Source organism: Cricetulus griseus (assembly GCF_003668045.3).
Source record: "Cricetulus griseus strain 17A/GY chromosome 1 unlocalized genomic scaffold, alternate assembly CriGri-PICRH-1.0 chr1_0, whole genome shotgun sequence".
Lineage (NCBI taxonomy): Eukaryota > Metazoa > Chordata > Mammalia > Rodentia > Cricetidae > Cricetulus > Cricetulus griseus.
In genome coordinates, this window is record NW_023276806.1 from 152,577,140 (window position 1) to 152,599,458 (window position 22,319).

General features: G+C 43.5%; 1 protein-coding gene across 3 annotated transcripts; it reads left to right on the forward strand.

Moving 5' to 3' along the window:
* Positions 1-273: 273 nt before the first annotated feature.
* On the forward strand, positions 274-16,603 carry Nfyb (nuclear transcription factor Y subunit beta). 3 transcript variants are annotated; one of them, XM_027392531.2, is made up of 8 exons: positions 274-428; positions 2,558-2,641; positions 8,611-8,704; positions 10,374-10,504; positions 12,936-13,133; positions 14,118-14,199; positions 14,664-14,743; positions 15,065-16,603. In XM_027392531.2, exons 2-8 carry the CDS (start codon positions 2,636-2,638, stop codon positions 15,095-15,097), a joined length of 624 nt encoding a protein of 207 aa, XP_027248332.1. In that variant the 5' UTR covers positions 274-428; positions 2,558-2,635; the 3' UTR covers positions 15,098-16,603. The 3 variants fall into 3 exon arrangements, with proteins under 3 accessions (XP_027248332.1, XP_027248334.1, XP_027248333.1); XM_027392532.2 differs by lacking the exon at positions 274-428 and adding an exon at positions 831-974; XM_027392533.2 differs by lacking the exon at positions 2,558-2,641 and having other exon boundaries at positions 280-428.
* Positions 16,604-22,319: the final 5,716 nt, after the last annotated feature.

A 22,319-nucleotide genomic window follows, 5' to 3' on the forward strand; every position in this document is an offset into this window, starting at 1 on the left:
TCGATGCCCTCCGGGCTGAACTCAGGCGGGCGAGACGGTGGCACAAAGGCAAGAAGAAACAGGAAGGAGAAAGAGGCTGGTCAAGCCCGCTCGGCACCGACCGGGGACCGCGCGGTGAGAGTGCCAGCCTCCCGCAAGCACTGCAGAAGGGAGCCTACAGCCCGCCCGCGCGCTTTTCCGGGACCAGCGCTCTGCTAGCCCGCCGGCTCGGGGGCGTGGCGCGACCGGGGGGGCGTGGTCAGGGCGTGGCTTCGGGCGCGGGCGTCGCGGAGGGAGGGTGTCACGCAGAGGGAAGCGGCCCGCGGCGGAGGGAGGGGAGGCCGAGTCCTGGAAGTGGAGCTCCGCGCTGGGACTGGTTCCTTCGCAGCCATTTTCTGTCCAACCAAACAGCCGATTGGAGACGGGAGCCAACCAGGGCTGCATTGGAGGTTTGTGTCTCGCTTCGGCCAATGATCGCTCCTAAACCGACTCCACTTTAGCTCGAATGAAATGTCCGTCTCCTCCTCGCCGCCGCCGCGGCGGTCGGGGGCACTCGCCGGCCGCAGCCTCCGGGCGGCCGGGCCTGCGGGCGAGGCCGCCGTGCTTCGGGCCGGGCCGGGCGCGGGGCGGGGGCGCTTTGTGCGCGGGGCCGCGAGCTCGGCCGAGCCGGGCCAGGCCGGGCGGCCGTGGGGCTCTCGCGGCGGCAGCCCCGGGCCGGCTCCATTTTGTTCGGGGAGCCGGCGATGGGGGGCGGGCGAGCGCGGGCGCACCGGAGCGGCCGCTTTGTCTCCCGCACCGGCGGCGGCGGCGCGGCGGCGGCGGCGGCGGGCGTTGGGTGCGGGCGGGGGGATGCGCCCGGCGGGGCCGCCCGGGCACCTGCGAGCAGAGGTGGCGGGTCCCCCGCGAGGAACGAGCGGCCTGGCGGGCTCCGGCCCGCTCCGCGCCGACAGCATGCAGCCATCTGGCGGCTGGCGCGCCCTGGACTTGCCCCGAAGGTGGGAAGGGAGCCTGGGAGGTTGCTCGGTGGTTTCAGTCGCCCGTGCTGGGGGGGCGGGAGGGTCCGCGAGAACAAAGAATTACTGAGCACCCACAGATGGATTTCATGCCCAAAGTGCTACAAGAAGACCGTTTGGTTTGGTTTAGGCAATGTTAGGTCGCAGGCGACCTTTAAAAAAAAAATGGCATCCCGCTAATCCTCACAGACCCTAGTTTTGTGGATCGTGCCACAAATCACCCGGGGTGGCTTCAGCTCTCAGTAAGGTAACTAATTGGCAGCCGAAAAGTGATGGCTCAACTCGTCGGTGATAGTGGCACTAATAAATAGATACGAGCTTTATGCATTGAGTTTTTACAGAATTCCTTTAAAAGTCAAATTCCTCCTCTGCTCTTGTAGTTTAATTTAAGGATTCTATCGATGCAAAACAGTGGTTGCCGATGCCAAAGAATGGAGGTTGGAGGAAGGGAATACTGCTTTTCTTGGATACAAATTTGCATTTCTTCAAACATTAAGCAGATGTATGCATTCCCTTGAGCTATTACACAGATTATAACCTGCCCTTAGGAAAATGTTTTCTATATGAAGTGATAGAGTGGTTTTATTCTTAATGGACTACACCTAAATGTATACTTAGCCAACTGTTTGGGTTACTAGTGTGGTAAGGGTTCTCACCCCACAGCCATTCTAAGCGGTATACATACACATATCCAACTTATGTGTGTAAGTGTTCAGGCACATTTCAAAGCTACCAGAGCAGTTTTGGATCTACAAAAGGGACATAATATGGAAAGATGATACAGATTACTTTTAAGATTATAACAATGTCAGGCAGTCTTTGCTGTCTGGTTCCTTTAATACCATTTTAAAAATTCAATTCAGCCACAGTATCCCCCTGCTATTTGCTACTTTCATGTTTCAGTGGAAATTCTTCCTTAAAAATTAACACTGGAAGGATTTTTGTTTTGCATCCCACTTTTGTTTGCTTTGAAAGAAAAGGGAAACAGCAAATAGGAAGGTGCTGATGTTGCCATTGCTTCTGATTTACTGTTATTTTTGCCTTACAGTGAGACTGAAGTGCTATTTGATGCAATTTTAGTTCACAATGATGGTACTCCAAAATTATGAATAAGGGCCCTGTGGGGCTTTTGTGTGTTTTGATGTGCCCTCTAGGCAGTGTGTGTCTTTCCAGCATAACATACGGTAATTTAAATGTATTATAGTCTGACATAAATTTTTTCTCCTTTTTGAGTTAAAAAATTTATGCATTTCTGAAACATTTAAGGAAACCATCTTCAAACACTGAAGTTAATAAGTGGTGTATTTTTGGCCTTAGTGTTAATATTTTATGAGATTTAGATATGTGAGTTTTCACTGTCTTGCATAATATATAATTTGGTTCCTTATTTGGAGTAATATGAATATTTACTATTAAAACAAATTCAAGGTTACACTACACAGCCATTTCCACTCTCCCCTGTAGACTCTCCATTGATTAAGTACAGGAGGTAAGATGACCTGTGTGTCTAATTTTAAGAAAACCTGGAGACTGTACACTTCTATTAAGAGATCTTTCTCTTTTAGGTTAAAATTGGGCAAGGATCCAACACCTTTTGACAGGTGTTTGAGAGCACCACTAGTACACAGTTCTGACAGTGTTTCATGACAGTAAGTATGTCTTAACCATTGTTAGTTCCATATGAAATGAAAGGAGAGCTGATATATTGGAGAGGGCTGTATAGTGAATCTTTCAAGCCTAGACAGACAGTACCTGTGTACATCCACTTCACCTCTCTGGTCAGCCAGTGGCACATGCTCACTGGTTTGTACGGCCCCTCAGCACTGCTGAGACCAGCTGCTAAGGAGCTTGCCCTCCTGTTTATGGACTGTCTGTTCAGCTGGCGGGGTTATATGCCAAATGGACAGGGCTAAAGAAGAGGGATGTGGTTGACCTGGGAGTGTCAGGAGGGGTTCTCCCGGGCCGAATGGGGTAAACAGATAGGTGGGATTTGGCCAGGTAAAGGGTCTCACCCAGAGCAAAAGCCCAGAAGCCCCAGTGAGTCAACTTGGGGGCTTGGAGGTGGAGATAGGTACTTGTTTCAGATGGGGATTTCACAGGATGGCCCTTGACGAGCTCCCACCTGACTGGTCTGCATATTTGATCTGGCTCTGCTACAGTATCTGTGACCTCAGGCAGGGTACAGTTCCTCTGAGTCATGATTGCTTCACTCTGCTTTTGGTGGTCCCCCAGGCATGTTCTAGTGCTAAGAGTTTTCTTAGGTTAAGAAGGGAACCTTCTTGTAAAGCTCTGAAGAAGATGTTTGGATTTGATGCAAGAGATCTTGTGGATGCAGTTTTCGTGAGTTAGTCTCCACAGTGTGCTAGGCTAAGCTGGGCTGGGTGGTGATTGAGTGGGATAGAAAAGGAGGGGCAGATCCAGGTGGAAACCTGAAGACAATGCTGGCCACTTAACCTGGACCCCTGGACAGGCTGATCCCAGAGTTGCTGGGATAGGGGGATGAATTACACTCCAGTGTTCATTGATGGTTGCTTATGTGGCAGGCAGAACGGTGATTGTAAATTTGTATTTATGAGAGTGGAGGTAGTATTTAATGAGTTCATTAGATGAGTAGAGGAAGAAAGAGCAGACAGTAACCTTGGATTGAAGCTAACAATTAGGGGAGAGTGAGAGTATTGCTTTGGAAGTCTCAGGAGGGAGTGGGGCAGTGGTGTCAGTTCTGCAGTGGTCTGTTGAGTAGGATGGAGGACGACCTGAAAAGGCAGCTTCTCACAGACTTTCTATTGGCTTTAGAATGAAGAGTTGTGTAAGGACCCTGTGATGATGTGATAGTGAGAGCTAGACGAGGCGTAGGGAAAGTGAGGGTGTCCCACAGCCACGAGGGCGCTGCTGTGGGTGATGACATGACGCGTGTTTAAGGGAGCATGAGGAGGAGGCAGGCAGGCAGGCAGGGCTGAAAATAGAGTAGAGATGAGGAACCCTGATACTGTTTCTCACCCTGCAGAAAAGATAAAGAGCAGGTCAGAAGTCAGGTATGTATGACGAAAGCTCTTTGTACCTGGAAAGAACCAGTGTTTGAAAAGACGGTCACTATAAGAGGCCTGTGTGCTCTTCAGAAGTCCCGTGCTTTTGCTAGGACATTGCACAGGAACTTGTTACAGCAACCCATATGGGACGGAAAGTGACCTGTTGACACACACTTACAGTTAGTGGGAGCTGTGTCTCCAACCCAGACCACACTCATCCCAAACTCCAGAACACATTTTTGACCACTTTATAAACGTTACTCTGGTTTTCAGAGCAGCTTCAGTGCTTTCAGTATCTAACCAGTAGATTGAGAATTAAGGGGGTGCATGGAAAATCAGGCCTGAGCACTGGAGGGAAGGCTACCAGGAGTGTGTTTCGTAAGGAATATGGAGGGTCGAGTATATCACCTCAGGCAAGTTTGCACCCTCATCTGCCTCTTTGCTTTTTTAAAACTCATTTAGTGTGTGTGCCTATGCGTGCCTGTGTGTTGGGGGTGATGGGGTGAATGTTGACACCATGGCATGATGTGGAGGTTGGGATCATTTGTGGAACTGGGTTCTCTCCTTTCCCTGTAGATTCAAGGGATCAAGCTCAGGTAGTTAAGCATGGAGGTGAGCCTGTGTGCCTGCTGAGCCATCTCGCTGGCCTATCACTTGAGTTTCTTAAGCTGCTACATAGCGCCAAGAACCTCTCATATGGGATTTAGAAGTGCTAGATAAGTAAACGTATTAGGACTCTGTTTATAGTGCGTTTACTGTATTAGCAGGTGATTAGTATGGTTTAAATATTGCTACCTTAAAATCAGAATAGAAATGCATTATCACATGAACTTTGAAGAACATCATAATCAGTTCATCTACATAACATAGTCATTGAACATAATGTAATAAGATGATCTCTGAATCTCAGTTCCCAGGCCTAGAAGGTGTCCCAGCTGGACATGTGCAAATTCAGTCACAGCCAGTTAAGCCCCTTGTTGCCTCAACCTCAAGTTCCTGTCCTTTCCATATTGTTCCCATCCTTTCCTGTTCTCTGTATCTACAGCCATGTGTCTCCCCAGTTGGCATCTCAGCATCACTCAAAGAGTTCTTTGCAGCCAGGCAGAGGTCCCATTTAGTTTCTGAAGGGCTGTGTAGTCACTGTCCTGTGGATGTGCAGGGCTCTGGTCCTTTAACAGACGCTGGGGGATCATCTTACCGCACTTCCTGCCATAACAGTGGGGTTACAGACCCTTCTATCTTCTGGGTCTAGTCTTGCTCCCTCCAGCCCATTTTCTGTACTGGATGATACTCCCCCTACCCGCCCCCCCCCCCCAGGTTCTTGTCCACAAGATAACTGCTTAGCTTGTCCCCCAGTCCTGAGTTTCTCTGTTTCGTCTCTGAAGCATGTCTGTGCTCCCCCAGCCCCACCCCCTTTGGCCTCCAATCTTTCAGTCTCAGTCTAAAAATGCCACCTCCTTTTGTTGTCATTTTTTGTTTGTTTGTTTTTCAAGACATTTTTCTGTATAGTCCCAGGAGTCCTGGAACTCACGTTGGTCTCAAACTCAGAGATCTGTCTGCCTCTGCCTCCAGCGTGCTGGGATTAAAGGTGTGTGCCATCACTGCCAGCTAAATGCCATCTCCTAAAAAATGGAGCTGTTCTTGCCCTCCTCAGACTAATGAAGCCCTTTTGAAATAAGGACACTAGCAAAACCTCTTTGTTTTTCTTATCACTTGGCAGTATTAGCAGTTGGCTGATAGATTGTTGTTATTTATATAAATGTCTAACAATTAAGGCTCAATGTATAACAGCATGGAGAATTCCCATTATATTGTGTTCAGAAAATCAGGTCTCCTGGTCCACACAGAAGCAGAAGTCCTTGACCCATCCTCAGTTACTCAAGGACTCACCAGTAAGTAGCAGGAAATTTAAACTAGGTAATTCCAGAGCCAGTGGCCTCAAAGAGCCCCTGATTGCTCTCTACTCCCTCACCCTGCCCCTAGATTACATAACATTTGTTTTCTCTGCAGGATGAGGACAGAGCCCTTATCTGTTATTTGCTGTTATGTGGCCAGATACCATGAACCAGTAAACACTGAATGTCACCCAGTGAAATGTGTGTTGGCTGGCTTTCGTCTACATTCTCTTTCATACAAATTTCATAGAAAAACAAACCTTTTGATTATATAACAAGTTTTCCCCACTGTTCCTTGCATATAGTGGGTAGCTAGCATAGGGTAAGACCTGGAGCTTAGGCTGGTTATCTGAGGAATGACTTCAGACAAGTGAATGTTAGATGGTTTGAGATTCCAGAACAAGATAAATCAAGAAATTCCAGCAGGAAAGGGAATTTTGGTATTAAAATCTGGGGTGGAGTTTTAATGGCAGAAAGAGAAGTGAGGAACAGAAGGTGTGAAGTGACAGAAAGGCTGAAACTCACAGAACAAAGAACCGTACAGCTAAGTAGAAGACGGGGGCTTGAGAAGAGGACGAGGCAAGCCAGTGGCTGCAAGAACTGCACGCCAAGTCTTGACAGCTCTGTCATGCTAATTCTGACAGCTGGGGAATAGTGTCATCTGCCTCTTTAGAGGACTGCTGCAGGCAGTTCACATAGAACCACTGATTCTAGTGTGCAGTGAGATGATAGGAGTTGGGCCTTTTGCTCTATTATCTTTGTTGTATTTATTAATTAATCCATCTCCAGATCAGTCCAGCTAGTCTCTTGCTTGAGGACTTTAAGAGTAGTAAACATTCACTTAGCCAAGAATTTCTGTTACCAGACCTCACCAGTCCAGATTTATTTCCAATTCTGGGTTCTGAACCAAATCTTTTAGTCCTGTTTCCTTTAAAACAGTGGACTCTCAGCTGTTCTGGTTGACCATCACTCCATGCCCAATAGGTCCAACCAACATCATAGCCTTGAAAGGCATTTATAGTCAAAGAAGTAGCATTTTCTATTGGGGTGATGGGTGATGGTTGACGTGTGTGTTAATATAAGATAGGGAGAGCAGTATTGTTCCATGTATCTTGAAATGAGTGGGAGGTTGGTGAATGAGTAGGACCCCTACATCTCCATAGACAAAGGCTCCCTAAAGCAATTGTAAATTACAGAAATATGTCTCTGTCTACAATTGAATTAGATATCAAAGCCAACCGAAGCATGGGAGACGTGCCATGTTAAAAACTTGGAAGCTAGCCTGGTGCGTTAGATTAGAGAAAACCCACAGAGATGGAGAATATCTCTGTGAGGAGTAAGTGCTGCAGTCAGGGCTAACTTCTAGGCTTTAGCTTGGTATGCCAGTTAGACTCACTCTGCTGTACTTGTCATGTGGATAATGCAACCTTAAATTCCCCATACACACAGGCTAGACCTTCCGTGTTCAGTATTTGCAAAGCAGAACTCTTTCTGAATCTGCTGGCAGTGAAATGAAATGGGGGTCTTCCAGAGGACCCTGGTTCACTTTCTAACACCCACATGCAGCACACAACTGTCTGTAACTCCAGTTCTAGGGGATCTGGCACCTTAACACAGATATGCATGTAGGCAAAAATACCAATGCACATAAAATAAAAATAGAATAAATTACTTTAAAAAAAGAAATGAAATGGAATCTGTTCAGGGCTAATAGTTTACTTTCCCACTAGGTTTTTCCTCATACAGACCTTGTTCCCTAAGCAGACTGGAAAGGGTTGGGACTGAGGAAATAGGTTGTTGATTCAGTATTGACTGCATGAGAACCTAAGTTCAGTCTCCAGAACAGCATGCTTGCGTGTGTGAGTGCATGTGTGTTGGAAACAGGAAGATCCTTGGGGTTCAGTGACCAGACACCCAAGCCCAGTTGGCTAGTTCTAGGCCAGTGAGCTACTATCCATGAAGCAATGTGTCTGGCCCCTGAGGAATGACTACTGGGGTTGACCTCAGACCTCCACAGACACACATAGTCACTGTGAGACTTATTCTGGTCTGTGGTTGTACTTTTCCTATCTCTATATTCAGGTCTTTTAGATATTTTCTTTTGCTTAAAGACTCAAAAGGTTTGAGGAGCTAGAGGAAGAAAAAATACTTGTATTAGACTCTATATGATGTTGATGGGCTCATTCAAAACCTGATTTGAAGCTTGGCATGGTGGTGTGTGCCCGTAATCCCAGCTTTTAGAAGGTCAAGGTGGGAGGACTGCATGTTCAGTCTGGCTGTGTGACAAGACCCTGCTGGAAAAATAGTGGCTGTGCTTTTAGATGGCATAGAGGCAGCAAAGGGAAGAAGTGTGCAGCAGGAACAAAAGGGTGGCTGGTCCTTAGGCCTGGAAGGACAGCTAGGAGGGACAGCACCGTGAACTTCCCTGAGGGACTGCTATGCTCGCTCGATTTGGTGTTCCAAGGAAGAAGTGTATGGTAAGTTAAGGTTGTAGTTTAGGTTCATTTTGTTGTTTTGTTCCTGTATTGATTTTACACTTAAGACATGGAAGATGGACAGGAATGTTGAATAGTTAGCAAATTATTGAAAAATTTCCTAGACAAGAACTGGGTGAACTGAAAGATAGAATTGGTCCACCCAGCAAGCCTTGTGCTGAGCCTTGTTTTCTGAAGCTCACTAAAGACTTTGTCTCCATAGATGGATGGCGACAGTTCCACAACCGACGCTTCTCAACTAGGGATTTCCGCAGACTACATTGGAGGAAGTCATTATGTTATCCAGCCTCATGATGGTAAGATGCATAGCTAGAACAGATGTCACCAGCATCTTGACAGCAGAGTGAACTGTTGCATGCCTTGGTTCCCTGGAAATCTAGTGAGAGCCTGGTCTAGGGACACAACCTATAATCCCACCAATTTGGGATGCTGAGGCAGGGGTCTACAAATTTTAGGACCAGCCTAGTCAACTTTATGAACCCCTGTCTCAAAAAGTTAAGGCCAGGTGTGGTAGTGCACAGCTTTAACCCCAGCACTCAGGAGGCAGAGGTAGGCAGGTCTCTGTGAGTTTGACGCTATCCTGGTCTACATAGAGAGGTCTAGGACAGCCAGGACTACATAGAGAAACCCTTTTTCAAAACGGAAGTGGGCAAGACAGAGGAAGGGAAGGAGAGACAGAAGTATCAGCTGGATAGAGCCCAGTGCTCTGTCCTCCGGTTGTATCCCTAAGGCCCTTGGTCCAGTCCAAGTATTCCAAAGCCAAGACATTGTAGAAGATACACTCCCCTGTCTTTATTAGAAACGCTCTTTGGAAGAGGGGTAAGGCCTAGAAAGAGTTCTCTATAAAAGGGTGCTCTAAAAATTTTCAAAACTTATCACTGACTCCCTCTTAAACAGTAATAAGAGGAATTCTTACATTAATCTACCAGAAATCATTTGCTTTTGTGGCATTTTAATTTGTAAAATTAAACATTAACATGTATCTTTTAGGAGCTATGAAGGGATTAGCATTCCTAGATACTATATTATTATCCAGTTGCATCAGTAATATTCAAGTCTAATTTTTCAAGTCTCTAGAATTTAATGTAATTTATATGAACAAGTTTATGTAAATGCTAGCTATGAGTTTTATACTTTGTAAACTTTACATATACAGGCTTATATAAAATTGGCTGTGGATAAACATAAACTTAGTCCATTAATATTTAAGGGGCATAGGTTGCAAATTGAGTTTTATAGCTAAGTTAGGCACTGAATGAGTGTTGGCTCTGCCACTGGTGGGGGTTGAGCATGAGACCTCATGATGACAGTCAAGCACTCCTGCACTGAGTTACAAAACAAAAAACAAACAAAAAACCCAGTGGTAAGCATCGGCTCTGTAGAACCAAGTTCTGGGGACACAAAGCTCATGTCTGGCATCAGGAAATAATCTTGATAAGGAAAATGAGATGTGAGAAGCATTATAAAATTGAGAGAAACAAGGTAGTGCATGCAAGGGGAGAGCACTTTGGATCTTAGTAGAGCCTTTGAAAGAATGGGTGGTGGGGTTTTACATGATAGCAGAGACAAAAGAACCCTAGACACTGGGTTTGAGATGAACGGGTCAGTTCTAACCCTGAGGACATGTGGAAAAAACTGTTATCATGATCTTAGGAGTATTGGGTGATGAGCCACATGGCTCTTGATTTACACAACCAATTTAGCTAATCTTTTCAAGGATGAATTAAAGGTTATTATTTTTACTTATGTGTATGTGCCTGGGTGAGTTTATGTGCACTGTGTGTGCAGTTGCCTGTGGAGGCAGAGGGCATCGGATCCCTTGGAACTGGAGTTACAGGCGGTTGTGAGCTGCCTGATGTGGGTGCTGGGAACCGAACCCGGGTCCTCTGCAAGAGCAGTAAGTGCTCTTAACCGCTGAGCCATCTCTCTAGCCCCTAAACCTAATTCTTAAAAAACTTTCTTTAGATACTGAGGACAGCATGAATGATCATGAAGATACAAATGGTTCAAAAGAAAGTTTCAGAGAACAAGATATTTATCTTCCCATTGCAAATGTGGCTAGGATAATGAAAAATGCCATACCTCAAACAGGAAAGGTAACGTAGAGGATACTTTGGTTTTCTTTGCAGGGGGAGGGAGAGGGAATGGAAACTAAACTGTAAGACACATGGCTACAGTTAAATCAGTAGCTAGCTATTGATTTGGTCCCCAGCCTTCCAGCACATCAAATATTTGTTGTGACTACTTGGCTACTCCGCAGTGTTCTGGCCTCACTCCTCCCCTCCCCACCCGTCCATCTAGAATGCAGTGATGTTAGGTGGCCTTGGACTGGCAGGTAGCATAAGATTTTCAAAACAGCTGTTTTCATTTTTATACAAATGGAGGCTGTCTGCATCTCAACTGACACACAGTAGCTTGTCTTAGAACAACTCCTTGTACAGAACATTCTTCAGCCAGGTATGGTGGCACTTGCTTTTAATTCCAGCATTTGGGGAGCTGAGGCAGGAGAAATGCCAAGAGTTCAAGGGCTACATAGCAAGTTCCACACCAGTCTTGGCTACATAATGAGACCTTGTGTCCTAAAACAGACAACCCTCATCATTCAGCTTATCACTTGATCTGAGGTAAATTTCTTGCTTTATATATAATATATATGCATATATATTAGCCTTTTCCATTATTTTCATAAACCTTTGAAAGCAAAGTTCTCAAATTTACTGATGTGAGATATTCCTCCATATGTTTTAGGGCAGAGGAATTGTCCCAGACTTGCTTTTTCTGCCCTGTCTCTTACCAAAACCTCAGCCATCTATCTGGGCCACCAAGCAGCTGAGAGGTGGCTGCTCTAAAAGGAGCTGTGCTGTAACTAAACCACCAGATTTCAGAGGCCTGGTGTGAGGGTGACAGGGGAGATACCCTGTATTAAATTGATTACATGTTTCTGCTAAGATGATACATGTGTATATATGTGCTAGATAACATAGTCAACATGGCTTCAAATGGAAAGAAAGACAAAGTTACACACTTGGCTTGCATCCCATTGTTTTTATTCAGTGCATTGTGCGACTCATTTACTTTCTCTACCATGTAAAATGGATATGGTAGTATTTAGTAAATTTATTATTTAGTAAATGACAGTATTTATATTTATTTAGAGGGAGTGCTCGAGTGATATGTGTGTGATTGCATATAAGTACCATATACCACAGAACTTATATAACTGAACTTACAGTGTTCAGTTCTTTCCTTCCATCATTTGGGCCCTGGGGATCAAACTTAAGTCATCAGGTTTGGCAACAAGCACCTTTACCTACTGAGCCATCTTGTCAGGACCCAATAATAGTAATTTTTCAGGAAGGGATTTGAGTGTCGCTACAGTTATAAGTGGCTCTTGAATTGCTTGACTGATCTGTTTCGTTTTCATTATTAGACCCCAGACCTTTATTTATCTATGTATGTTTGTATGTATATATTGAGACAGAATCTTACTGTATAGCTCTGGCTGGTCTGGAACTTGTTGTGTAGACCATGTTGGCCTCTGCCTGCTTCTGCCTCTCAAGGACTAAGAGCATTCTCTACCATGCCCAGCAGTCCCACAACTTGAAGAGGAGAATTCTTCATAATGATGGGGGGGGGGGTGCTGTTTTAGGCAACACTCAGGACCCACACTTGACATTTTCTAGTCTCAGTAGTTGAAAAAAAAAAAAAGAAAAAAATCGTCAGTATCTTACTCCTAAGTCTTTTGTGAATTCAGTTTTTGTTTTTCCTGAACATTTTTTTAGCATTTTATTTATTTTGTGTGTATTAGTGTTTTGTGTGAATATATGTCTGTATTTACACCTTGTGCCTGAGGTGGCCAGAAAAGGGAATCAGATCTCTGGAACTGGAGTTACAGTTTTGAGCCATCATGTGGGTGCTGGGAATTGAACTTTGGAATGGACATAAATGAACTTTATGTCCTTTGGAAGAGCAACCAGTACACTTAATCACTGAGCCAACACTTTGGTCCAGTTTCTTTGACTGGGGCGGGGGTTTATTTTTTATGTCCTTAGGAAATGCTGAGAGAAGTGCTCCATGTCTCAGCCCTTCGCATGCTCAGCGCAGGCATACTTGGGTTGGTATGGATGGTAAGCTACAGTGGTGGCTCTTAACCATCTTAGTTCTGTGTGCTCTAAATAGTCCCTCTCACTTTTATGTGCATGTTTGTTCTGTTCTGAGTTGGCTGTTACCAACATATGTTAATATTTAAGGGGCTAGAGTTTAGCCATCATCAGTGCTAGGAATGTGGCTCAGTTGGTAGAGTGCTTGCCTAGTGTGCTTTTATCACTTGAGGGGTGGAGGCAGGAAGAGCAAAGGTTCAGGTCATCCTTGGTTACATAGAGAACCCAGCCTGGGATAGGTGAGGTGTTGAAAAGGTGTCTGTCAGTACAATGTGGTATGCTGTGTGTAGCTTTTTGTTTTCGCAGGTGTTAAGACGGTAATGGTTACATTTCCTAAAAATTGACCTATGGCTTTTTTCTTCTTCAGATTGCAAAAGATGCCAAAGAATGTGTTCAGGAGTGTGTGAGTGAGTTCATAAGCTTCATTACGTCTGAAGCAAGTGAACGGTGTCATCAGGAGAAGCGGAAGACCATCAACGGAGAGGACATTCTCTTCGCCATGTCCACTCTAGGCTTCGACAGCTACGTGGAGCCTCTGAAATTGTACCTTCAGAAGTTCAGAGAGGTGAGTGTGCTGAGGAAAGTGACAATCGCCATCAGCTTGGTGTGTAGAATTACGTCACTTAAGATCAAATGCCTTGCAGCAAATGATGGAACATTTCCAGTAGCATTTGATGTATTATAGTACTTTAAATACCAATCCTTTACTTGTTTCCTTAGTGTACTAAATTTCAGCAGGTGAGTAGTGATCAAAAGGATTCTGGGTTTGTGCTGGGGGGTTCGAATGTTGAAATAGTTGAGGCTTTGGGTCCCCATCTGTAAAGAGACTTAACAGCACTTCCATTACAGAATTATTGAGAGGACTCAGCAAATGATGGACAGTGCTACCGCATTAGCTTAGGAACCATCGGTCAGGGTGGAGCTTCTCTGGGGACTAGAGGATGTTGTGACCATCCCCTTGTTGTATGCTCCTTATTTTTGAGACAGCATCTTACTGAGTCAGAAGCCCATTACTGGGCTGGGCTTGTGGACCAGTAAGCCTGAGAGACACTTTTGTCTGCCTCTCCAGCACTGGTTACAGGTGGGTGCCACACCCAGCTTTTAAGTGGGTTGTTGGGACTCTGAACTCAGGTCCTCTTGCTTGCTGTGAAAGATCTTTAGTGTTCAAGTCCCTAGAAATTAGTGTTTTTTTTGAATGGAATGATTAAAGTGGGAAAACTGTAAGTCTACAGTACTCCTCCAAATATTTCCACAATACTCTGTGGTGTACTTAAGAGTACCACAGACCCAGAGAGCCAGAGGTGGGGTGGGGTGTTGGTGAGTCTCTGGTTCAAACTATTTTGTATTTGTGGATTTTAAACACTAAGCTTGGAACTTGCCAGTATTTTCTACCTGGCTGTGCACTGATGGCACCACACACAAACATGTCATGGAGTGTTAATAAAATACCGTTATGAAGTTTTCTCACTGAAGCTTCCAGTTTTGGACATCACATTCTCATTAGAAACAGTTTGATGTGAACATTTGTTTTGGTTTCTTTATTCCCTAGGCCATGAAAGGAGAGAAGGGCATTGGTGGAGCGGTCTCGGCTACAGATGGGCTAAGCGAGGAGCTCACAGAAGAAGCATTCAGTAAGCACTATAAGCTGTGGCTGGAGAGTGGGCTGCTGAGTCTCAGTGCTGAGCCTTTTGTAGGGGACCTGTTCTAAATGACCTTGTGTCACCAAGATCCATGGAGATGTTAACTGGGAAGACACTGCGACCTTTCCATGATAATTACTAATCATTTCCATAGCTTTTCCTTTAGAGTGAAGATTTCTGAGAGGAATATATTGAAAATTGTAATTTATAAAATTTTATGACTTAAATGTTAGCACAAGAAACTTTTCACTTATGAGACACATATTACTCAGTCCTGTGTTGCTCTGGCCACACCCTATGTGAGGAAAGAAAATAGGAAGTTTATGATTTTACATAGGATTATATTGTGCCTATGTGGGAGAACTACAATGGGTCGTTAATGATGTAAATCTAAGGTTAAGGTCAAGAAAGTAAGATTATTTCCTCTTTAATCTTTTCTTCTCCTCTTCCTTTAGCTAACCAGTTACCGGCTGGCTTAATAACTGCAGATGGTCAACAACAAAATGTTATGGTTTACACGACGTCCTATCAACAGGTATCTCTGCATGTCTAACAGCTTCAAAAACAGATTATATTCACTGATTTTTTTTTTAAAAAAAAAAAAACACCCACAATTTCAACTTCTTATTAAGGATGTAATAAAATTGTTTTCTCCAAATATGTATTACTAGCAGAACCCCATAACAATGAAAACATTTCACAGGTGCTTGTATCTGCATAGAAGATGCATGGCTCAGAGGAAGGCAGCTGCAAGCTTGGTGCGGAAGCAGCCCCCTCCTGCTGCCTGTTTGGTGTCTGGGATAGACATGTTCCTTTATACTTTTAAAAGGTCTTTATTTACATTTTCCAATCCTAGATTTCTGGTGTCCAGCAAATTCAGTTTTCGTGATCTGAAGAAATGATGGAACCGGGCTCTGGAGAGATTCCAACCAAGTCTGGAACAGGCATTGGGAGGAAGTGAGGGCGAAGACTCCTCTGTGTAAAATAAGTAGCTGTAATGTAGCTTCCTGACGCTTGACTAATTGAGGTGTTAATTCTGACTTGAGAATCTTTTTCATGAATGATTTTAAAGAAAAAATTGGATTTTAAAGGTATTAAAATATTTTTGTTTTGTACGAGAGTTTGTTGCTCTGTATGACGCCTGTATGCATTGTATATTGCAATTTATTACTGTCAGAGATTTGTAGACAGTTTCTTATTTTCATATTGAATCATGTTATTTTGTAATTCAAGTAAGCAGCTGGGTTAATTCATGATGTTTGCCCTTTTAATAAAATGTAAGGGTAGAGTTCATTTTGAATGAGAGTTGCCTTTATTATAAATTTGTCTTGGCTATATTCTATCTTGCATGATAAGCTAGCTAGATTTTTAGCATTTATTCTATTTATTGAAATTAATTTTTTGGTAAAACAGTCATAGCTTAGGCAGTGTCATTTTTTAAAATGTAATTGAATAATTAAGTTGGATGCAGAAGCAAGTATTGTCTGGCCTATAAACTTGGTGCCCGTCACTGTCCGTTCCTGTTCAGGTAGCTTTAGTTACTATTATGTGTGTTAGAATTCATTTCCCCCGGTGTAGTCCTAGCATCCTTGAAGTGGTCCTATTCTTAAAGTACTATAGTATCCTTGTCAAGGAGAGGGATTGTGTAATCCACTGATAATGTCATACTACCTTTTTCACTGAGGGGTCAGATTTTCTGTTAAGCTGTGGGAACTAAAACAGTGGGTGTAATTCTGCAGACGTTTTAAATCAACCAGTGAACAACCAGGGGAGCAGTGAGCGCTGGGATGATGGATGATGGGACACGGGAGCCTTTGGTTTGCTGTCATGCTATCTGCAATAAACTAACAATAGATGTTGTAGCTTTGTACAGTATAGTAGTGTGTGTTCGGGTTCCTTTTTTAAACTAAAGATTTCTATTTTTCTCATCTATTCTTTTTGGTAATAATTACTTTGAATTTTTGTGTATGTGGTGGTGGTAGTTTAGCTCTATCCAAAAATGGCTTATTGTACAGTTTGTCCAGAAGGGAATTTGTGGGGCTCCAAGGGACGAAGGGGAGCAGTTTCCTAATTACAAGCTGAATGGTAATGGCCACTCTGCCAGGAGTCTTGGGGTATGTTCTCTGGCTATTCAGAGGTTAAGTAGCTCCCTCCTGTCCTACCCCTTTTCAATAATAATCTTTATGTAGAAAATGCACACAGGAAAGAAAGGGAGAGGATGGTTAAGCAAAATCAACAGCCACCTACTGTGTTGAAATAACCAATGTTAATATTTTGATAAATTCATTTGTCCTTTTACTTTGCTAAATATGTATATTTTTATAAAAATGGGCTCATGTTGTGCACACGGTTTTGTAAGCGGCTTTTTCACTTAACAATATATTGTGAACATCTCCCCGGGTTGTGCATGGTCTTCTGCATCATTCTTACTGGGTTTTTATTCTGTTGTATTACTGAATCAAGAATCTTTATTTAATTGACTATTAGAATTTTTGACTTATTTTCATCTCTTTATAGTTATAAATAGCCCTTCACTGAATCTTGTGTATATCGTAACTTTTCTTGAAATAAATTCCTAGAAGTAGAACTGCTGGATTGCCAGATACACAAAGTGGGAAGGTTTTGCTCCTTGTGTGTGGGTTCACTTTTAGAATGTGTCCTACCTCAATGATACAGTGTGAGACCTTGGGCATCAGACCATCTCAATAACTCCCTAGAGGTTAAGAATAAAGATAAAAAAGAAATTACTGACCATTTTTAAATTTAAAGCATACATCAAAACCAGATTTTGAACCTGATTGTGAGGAATACTTTTTGGAGCAAAAGCAGGTCGACTCTGGGTCATACCGCCTCTGTGTTCATGCAGGGAAGAGAACAGGCATTCTGTGTGTGCCCAATACATGTCCATCACAATGTTAGTGTCATATTCATCCTAGCTTACATCCGCTACCATTCCTTAAGCGTTTGTTAGCCTAAAATAATTTTATTTGTAAACGCTCGTGTTTTTTTTTTTTTTTTTTTTTTTTTGATTGTGACTTAAGTTACTGGTGTCATAAGGGACTTAAACTGTTCTGATTTGGTATTTGGTACAGTGGTGTAGAAGCTATTTGCACTTACTTCTCTCCTCCCGTATAATATGTATGTAGTATTTTCCTTTCTTGAAAACATACCTTATTGCCTTGGTGAGCTAAAGGAATCCAGTTACTTTTGATACTCTAATTATAAATACTTAGGAGGGTCCACCTCAAATTTCTATAGTGGAGCAGTGAGGTAGACAAAAGAAACAAAAGGCTAGGAGTGGATAAGGGCACTTGCTGCCAAGACTGACCTGAGTTCAGGCCTCAGGACCCCTCCAGGAGGTCTTCTGACCCTCACACATGTGCTGTGACACACATGTGCATGCTGTCTCTATGCGCACAATCAATATGTGTTATTTTTAAAAATACCTAATTTGTGAGATGCAGATGTATAGTTCTCTTGTAGAAAGTTATGGGACTATGACGTTATATGACAAAATATACCTTCAGTCACTCCAGTGATATCAGGCTAAACCCTAGTTCTTTCAGAGTGTTTTTGGATGTTGTGGTAACATGACTCATCCTAGTACTTCAGAAAGTGGAATCAAGAATAACGGCGTCTCAAGGCCACCTCCGAGCCCTCCCATTTGAGGGTCTGTAAGAGTCTTTAGAATCACAACTGCAGATGACACTGTATTGTGTTATTTCTCCGACTTGTGGTTATTGCTTGTGAAGACAAAGACGTGCCTAAAGTTTGGCTCTGGCTTCTTTCTGCACTGCACACTGGATGAACTGTTCATAGAAACAGGGCATGTCATGCATTAGTATACATTCCTCATTCTGCTACAACAACAGACCAAATGATGGCATCATCTTTTTGCCTCTTTTTCGGGTACTCCTGGCTGGCAGTAGTGAGTTTGTGTCTTACTTTTGCCCTCGCTTTCTGTACTTAATCTGAGATTCTATGAATGAAGGTAGTTCTGAATCTTGAAACTAAACAGTCAATTGAAACAAGTTTCTTGGGGCCAGTAAGATGAGTGACTCAGCAGGTACAGGTGCTTGCCACCAAGGCTGGGGACTGACCCACTCAATGAGGGAAGAGGGTAGGTTTCTGCAGATTACTTTTCTGACTCCACTCACATTCTGTCTGTCTGTCTGTCTGTCTCTCTCTCCTCTCTCTCTCTTCTCTCTCTCTCTCTCTCTCTCTCTCTCTCTCTCTCACACACACACACACACACACACACACACACACACACACACGTAATAAAATAAGTTTCTAGGCAAGGACAAGTCATAAGCAGTATCTATATTATATGCCAAAGAGTCTCTTTCACATAGGAATAGTCCTCATTGCTGGGTTTTTAAGAAACCAAAGTGACTTGAGCATGGCAGCATGCTGCCAAAGGGCCCAGCACTTATAAAGCAGAAGCAGAAAGATAGCTTGGCAATAGTAAGATGCTTGCTCAAACAAAAATACTAGGGGCTGGAGAGAGGCTCAGTGGTTAGAAGTAATTACTGTTCTGAAAGAGGACTCAAGTTTAGTTCCCAGCACGCACATTGGTGGCTCACAATCACCTGTATACCTGTACTCACACACATCCAATCTCCCCCAATTTAAAATGCAAACAACACTTTGGAAAACATCAACAAATGACAGCATGCAAAGGAATATCTGGGCCACTTAAAGGCATTCCAGTTCTCCTTACTTTGGCAAAAATAACTTGGAGAATGATTGCTTGGGGCTGGAGAGGGTTTGGTGGTTCCATGCTTGCCACTCATGCACGAGGACCAGTTCAGTTAACAGGAATCCTGTAAAACAGGAAAGGTTCCAGTACTGGGGAGGTAAAGACGGGCCCTGGCCAATTTCTCACCTAATATTAAGCAGGGTTCCCCCAAACTGCAAATGCTAACTTACAGGTGTTTCCCAGGCTTCTACACACACACACACACACAGCCACGTAAGCCTGATGGTCTGATTTGAACACTCTACACATGCACCCCAGCATGTATGTACCTGTTAATGTACACACACACACACCCCTCTTTCCCCTCCACACAGTAATAAAGCCAAAGAAAGCAAATACTGGTAATTTAAATAGATGTGAGACTTTGAGATTTCAGTAAAGAAGTCAACACAGGATGTTGTAGCAGTTTGAGGTTCTGGAGACCTTCTGGACCCACATGGATAGATAGGGCACACTGTTTTCTAGTGTACAGGACATGTGTGAAACAGAGCTGCTCAGAAAAGATAAGTCGGCCTTTCTCTGGTACCACTAGAGAAAAGCAAATCAAGGCTATAGCTTACTGATACTTGGAAATACATTCTAAAAAAATAACTACAGGGTTATATATATACGGTTGAAAGGGTTGATCAAGAGAAAATACAAGCCAGGTGTGGTGGTGCACACCTTTAATTCCAGAGCTTGGGAGGCAGAGGCATGCAATCTGAGTTCACAGCCAGTCTGTTTTACACAGGAAGTTCCAGGCTAGCTAGGTTACACTCTATCAAAAAAGAAAACACAAGGGTACAACTGTGGGACATGATGACACTGGCATCTATAAGAATTCTCTCTGGAAAGGCTGAGGCTGGTTTCCTACTGTGAAGCTGTTATGTATGGTGAAGACTATGTGCTACAGCACAAAGGCAGACAAACAGATCAGTAGACCCAGTAACACTAAACCCAGGCTCAGACTGAAATATATATTCTCACTGGCTTCTGAAATCACAGTTACAAAACCCAGTGGTAAGAAAATATTTCCCCCTTCATTTTTTATAAATTGAGAATCTTGTATAATGTGTTTTCAATTTTGTTGGGGGTAGGGGGTTAATTTGGTCTTTTTGTTGTTTCTTTGGAGACAGGGTTTCTCTATGTGGCCCTGGATGTCATATAGACCAGGCTGGCCTCAAACAGATCTGCCTGCCTCTGTATCCTAGTGCTGGCATTAAAGTCGGGCACCACCATGCCCCGCTTCCACTTTTATCACTATTCACTAGCTTTCCCAGCTCTACCTCCACTCCACACACACCCAACTTTGTGGCCTTTAAAACACACACACACACACACATATCTAAGAACAGGCGTTGATGGTGCACACCTTTAATCCCAGCACTCAGGAGGCAGAGGCAGGTGAATCTCTGTGAGTTTGAGGCCAGCCTGGTCTACAGAATGAGTGCCAGGATAGGCTCCAAAATTACACAGAGAAACCCTATATCCCCCCCCCCCCAAAAAAAAAAACCACTCCTGGATGTAGAGCCTTCCACTGAAGTGTGGTTGACTGTTTTAAAAAAGAAAAGTGGCAAATGGAGTCCATCAATGTATGAAAACACACATACCATGACTAAGTTCAATTTATACTAAGAAGTAAAGGTCAGTTTAGTATTTTAGAAAGAACAGTCAGGTACATACTCAGAAAGCAGTAAAACTCAAAAACTATTCACAACAGAGTACCAGTACCTACGGTAGGGAGGACTTCCTCAATCAGCACAGGTGACTTGCAACATTTACCAGCAGCAAATGTTAAAACATCTTCCTAACCCAGTACTGAGGGTGGAGACACAGCTTAGTCAGAGGTTCAGTTCCTGTCCTAGGCAGTAAGGCAGAAGACCACAGAGAAGACTCCTACAGCTGCCTCATGGGTATGAGTATCTGTGTGTTCATATGCACACATCACAACCATGAATAGATGCATTTTCTTTGAGACAGCCCATGGTCACCATTAGTACTTTTCAACATTGTACCCCACATCTGTAAGAAGGAACCAAACTGAAACCATTTGGGATAGAATTTCCATTTTGAATAAGGATCACCAAGCTCTCTGCAGGCCTTGCAGGCCTCTCTGGGTACCTGACACCCTGGCTGGCAAGCTGCCCCACCACACTTGAGTGGACCAACTACGGACAACAAGGTAAGTACATCAAAGAACAATGTCCCAAGGAATGCCCACTATCTCTGGATCCTGATTGATAGAAAATGTACCTGTTAACTTGGTATAGGTGGTTTTTCTGCTTAAGTACTTGCTAAAATGAGTGTTCCGGGGGTGCAGTCATCTCCCAAGTCTGTATTGTTTCTGACTGGTCAGTTTTTGCTGCCCAATTCAATAAAGATCTCAATTTGTGTGGACTCTTGTGCCTATCTGGGTGGTTTCGGACTCTCAGACCCCACAACATTCCTACCTATCACTGTAGTAGAATAAGGATAAGAAACAAAACAGCCATAATGGGCAAATGAAAATTAAAAAGTGCCAGGTGTGGTGGCGTACGGCTGTAATCCCAGCACTTGGGAGGTAGAGGCAGGTGGATCTCTGTGAGTTCAAGGCCAGCCTGGTCTGCAAAGTGAGTTCCAGGACAGCCAGGGCTGTTACACAGAAAAACCCTGTCCCAGAAAAAAAAAAAAAAAAAGCAAAACAAAACAAAACAAACAAAAAAACAATAAGAAAACATAATCAACAGAGACACACAATGCTTTTGACTTGGAAGACACATGGAACAGATGCACGTTTTCTCCAAGTTGATTTGCATTTTCAACAGAACTACAGAAGACAATTCACAAATTTGGTAGGAAATGTGTACATCATATGCAAAGGACTGACATTCAGAACATAATATAGAAACCATATTCATCAATGAAAGACAACTCATCAAATATAGGCAAAATACATTAATCACTATTTTACAGAAGAGGACCATTTATAGAAAAATTATTCCATCAGTAATCAGGGTAATGCAAATTAAACACACCATGAGATACTATATAATAGACATCCAACTGGCAAATAGTTACTAGAAGTCAAGAACAAGTGTTGCCAAGGTGTAGTTTCAGGAACTCAAGCTGTGCTGCACATGTGCCTGTGAGGGCACATCAGAGCCCCGTGCTGCATTACAATGGATTCCTCCTACAAATGGCATTATTCAAATCTATCATCTCTGAACCTCTGACCTCAAAAACAGAGGCCCCCAGAGCTACAGCATATGCAGGGCCATCTGCTAGTACTCACCACACAAGAAACTAAAATGGAGACTTTTAAAGACACAAAACATGCATGTGTGTGCTTGACTAGGTATCAGCTGTGAAGCTACACACTTGGACAATATTT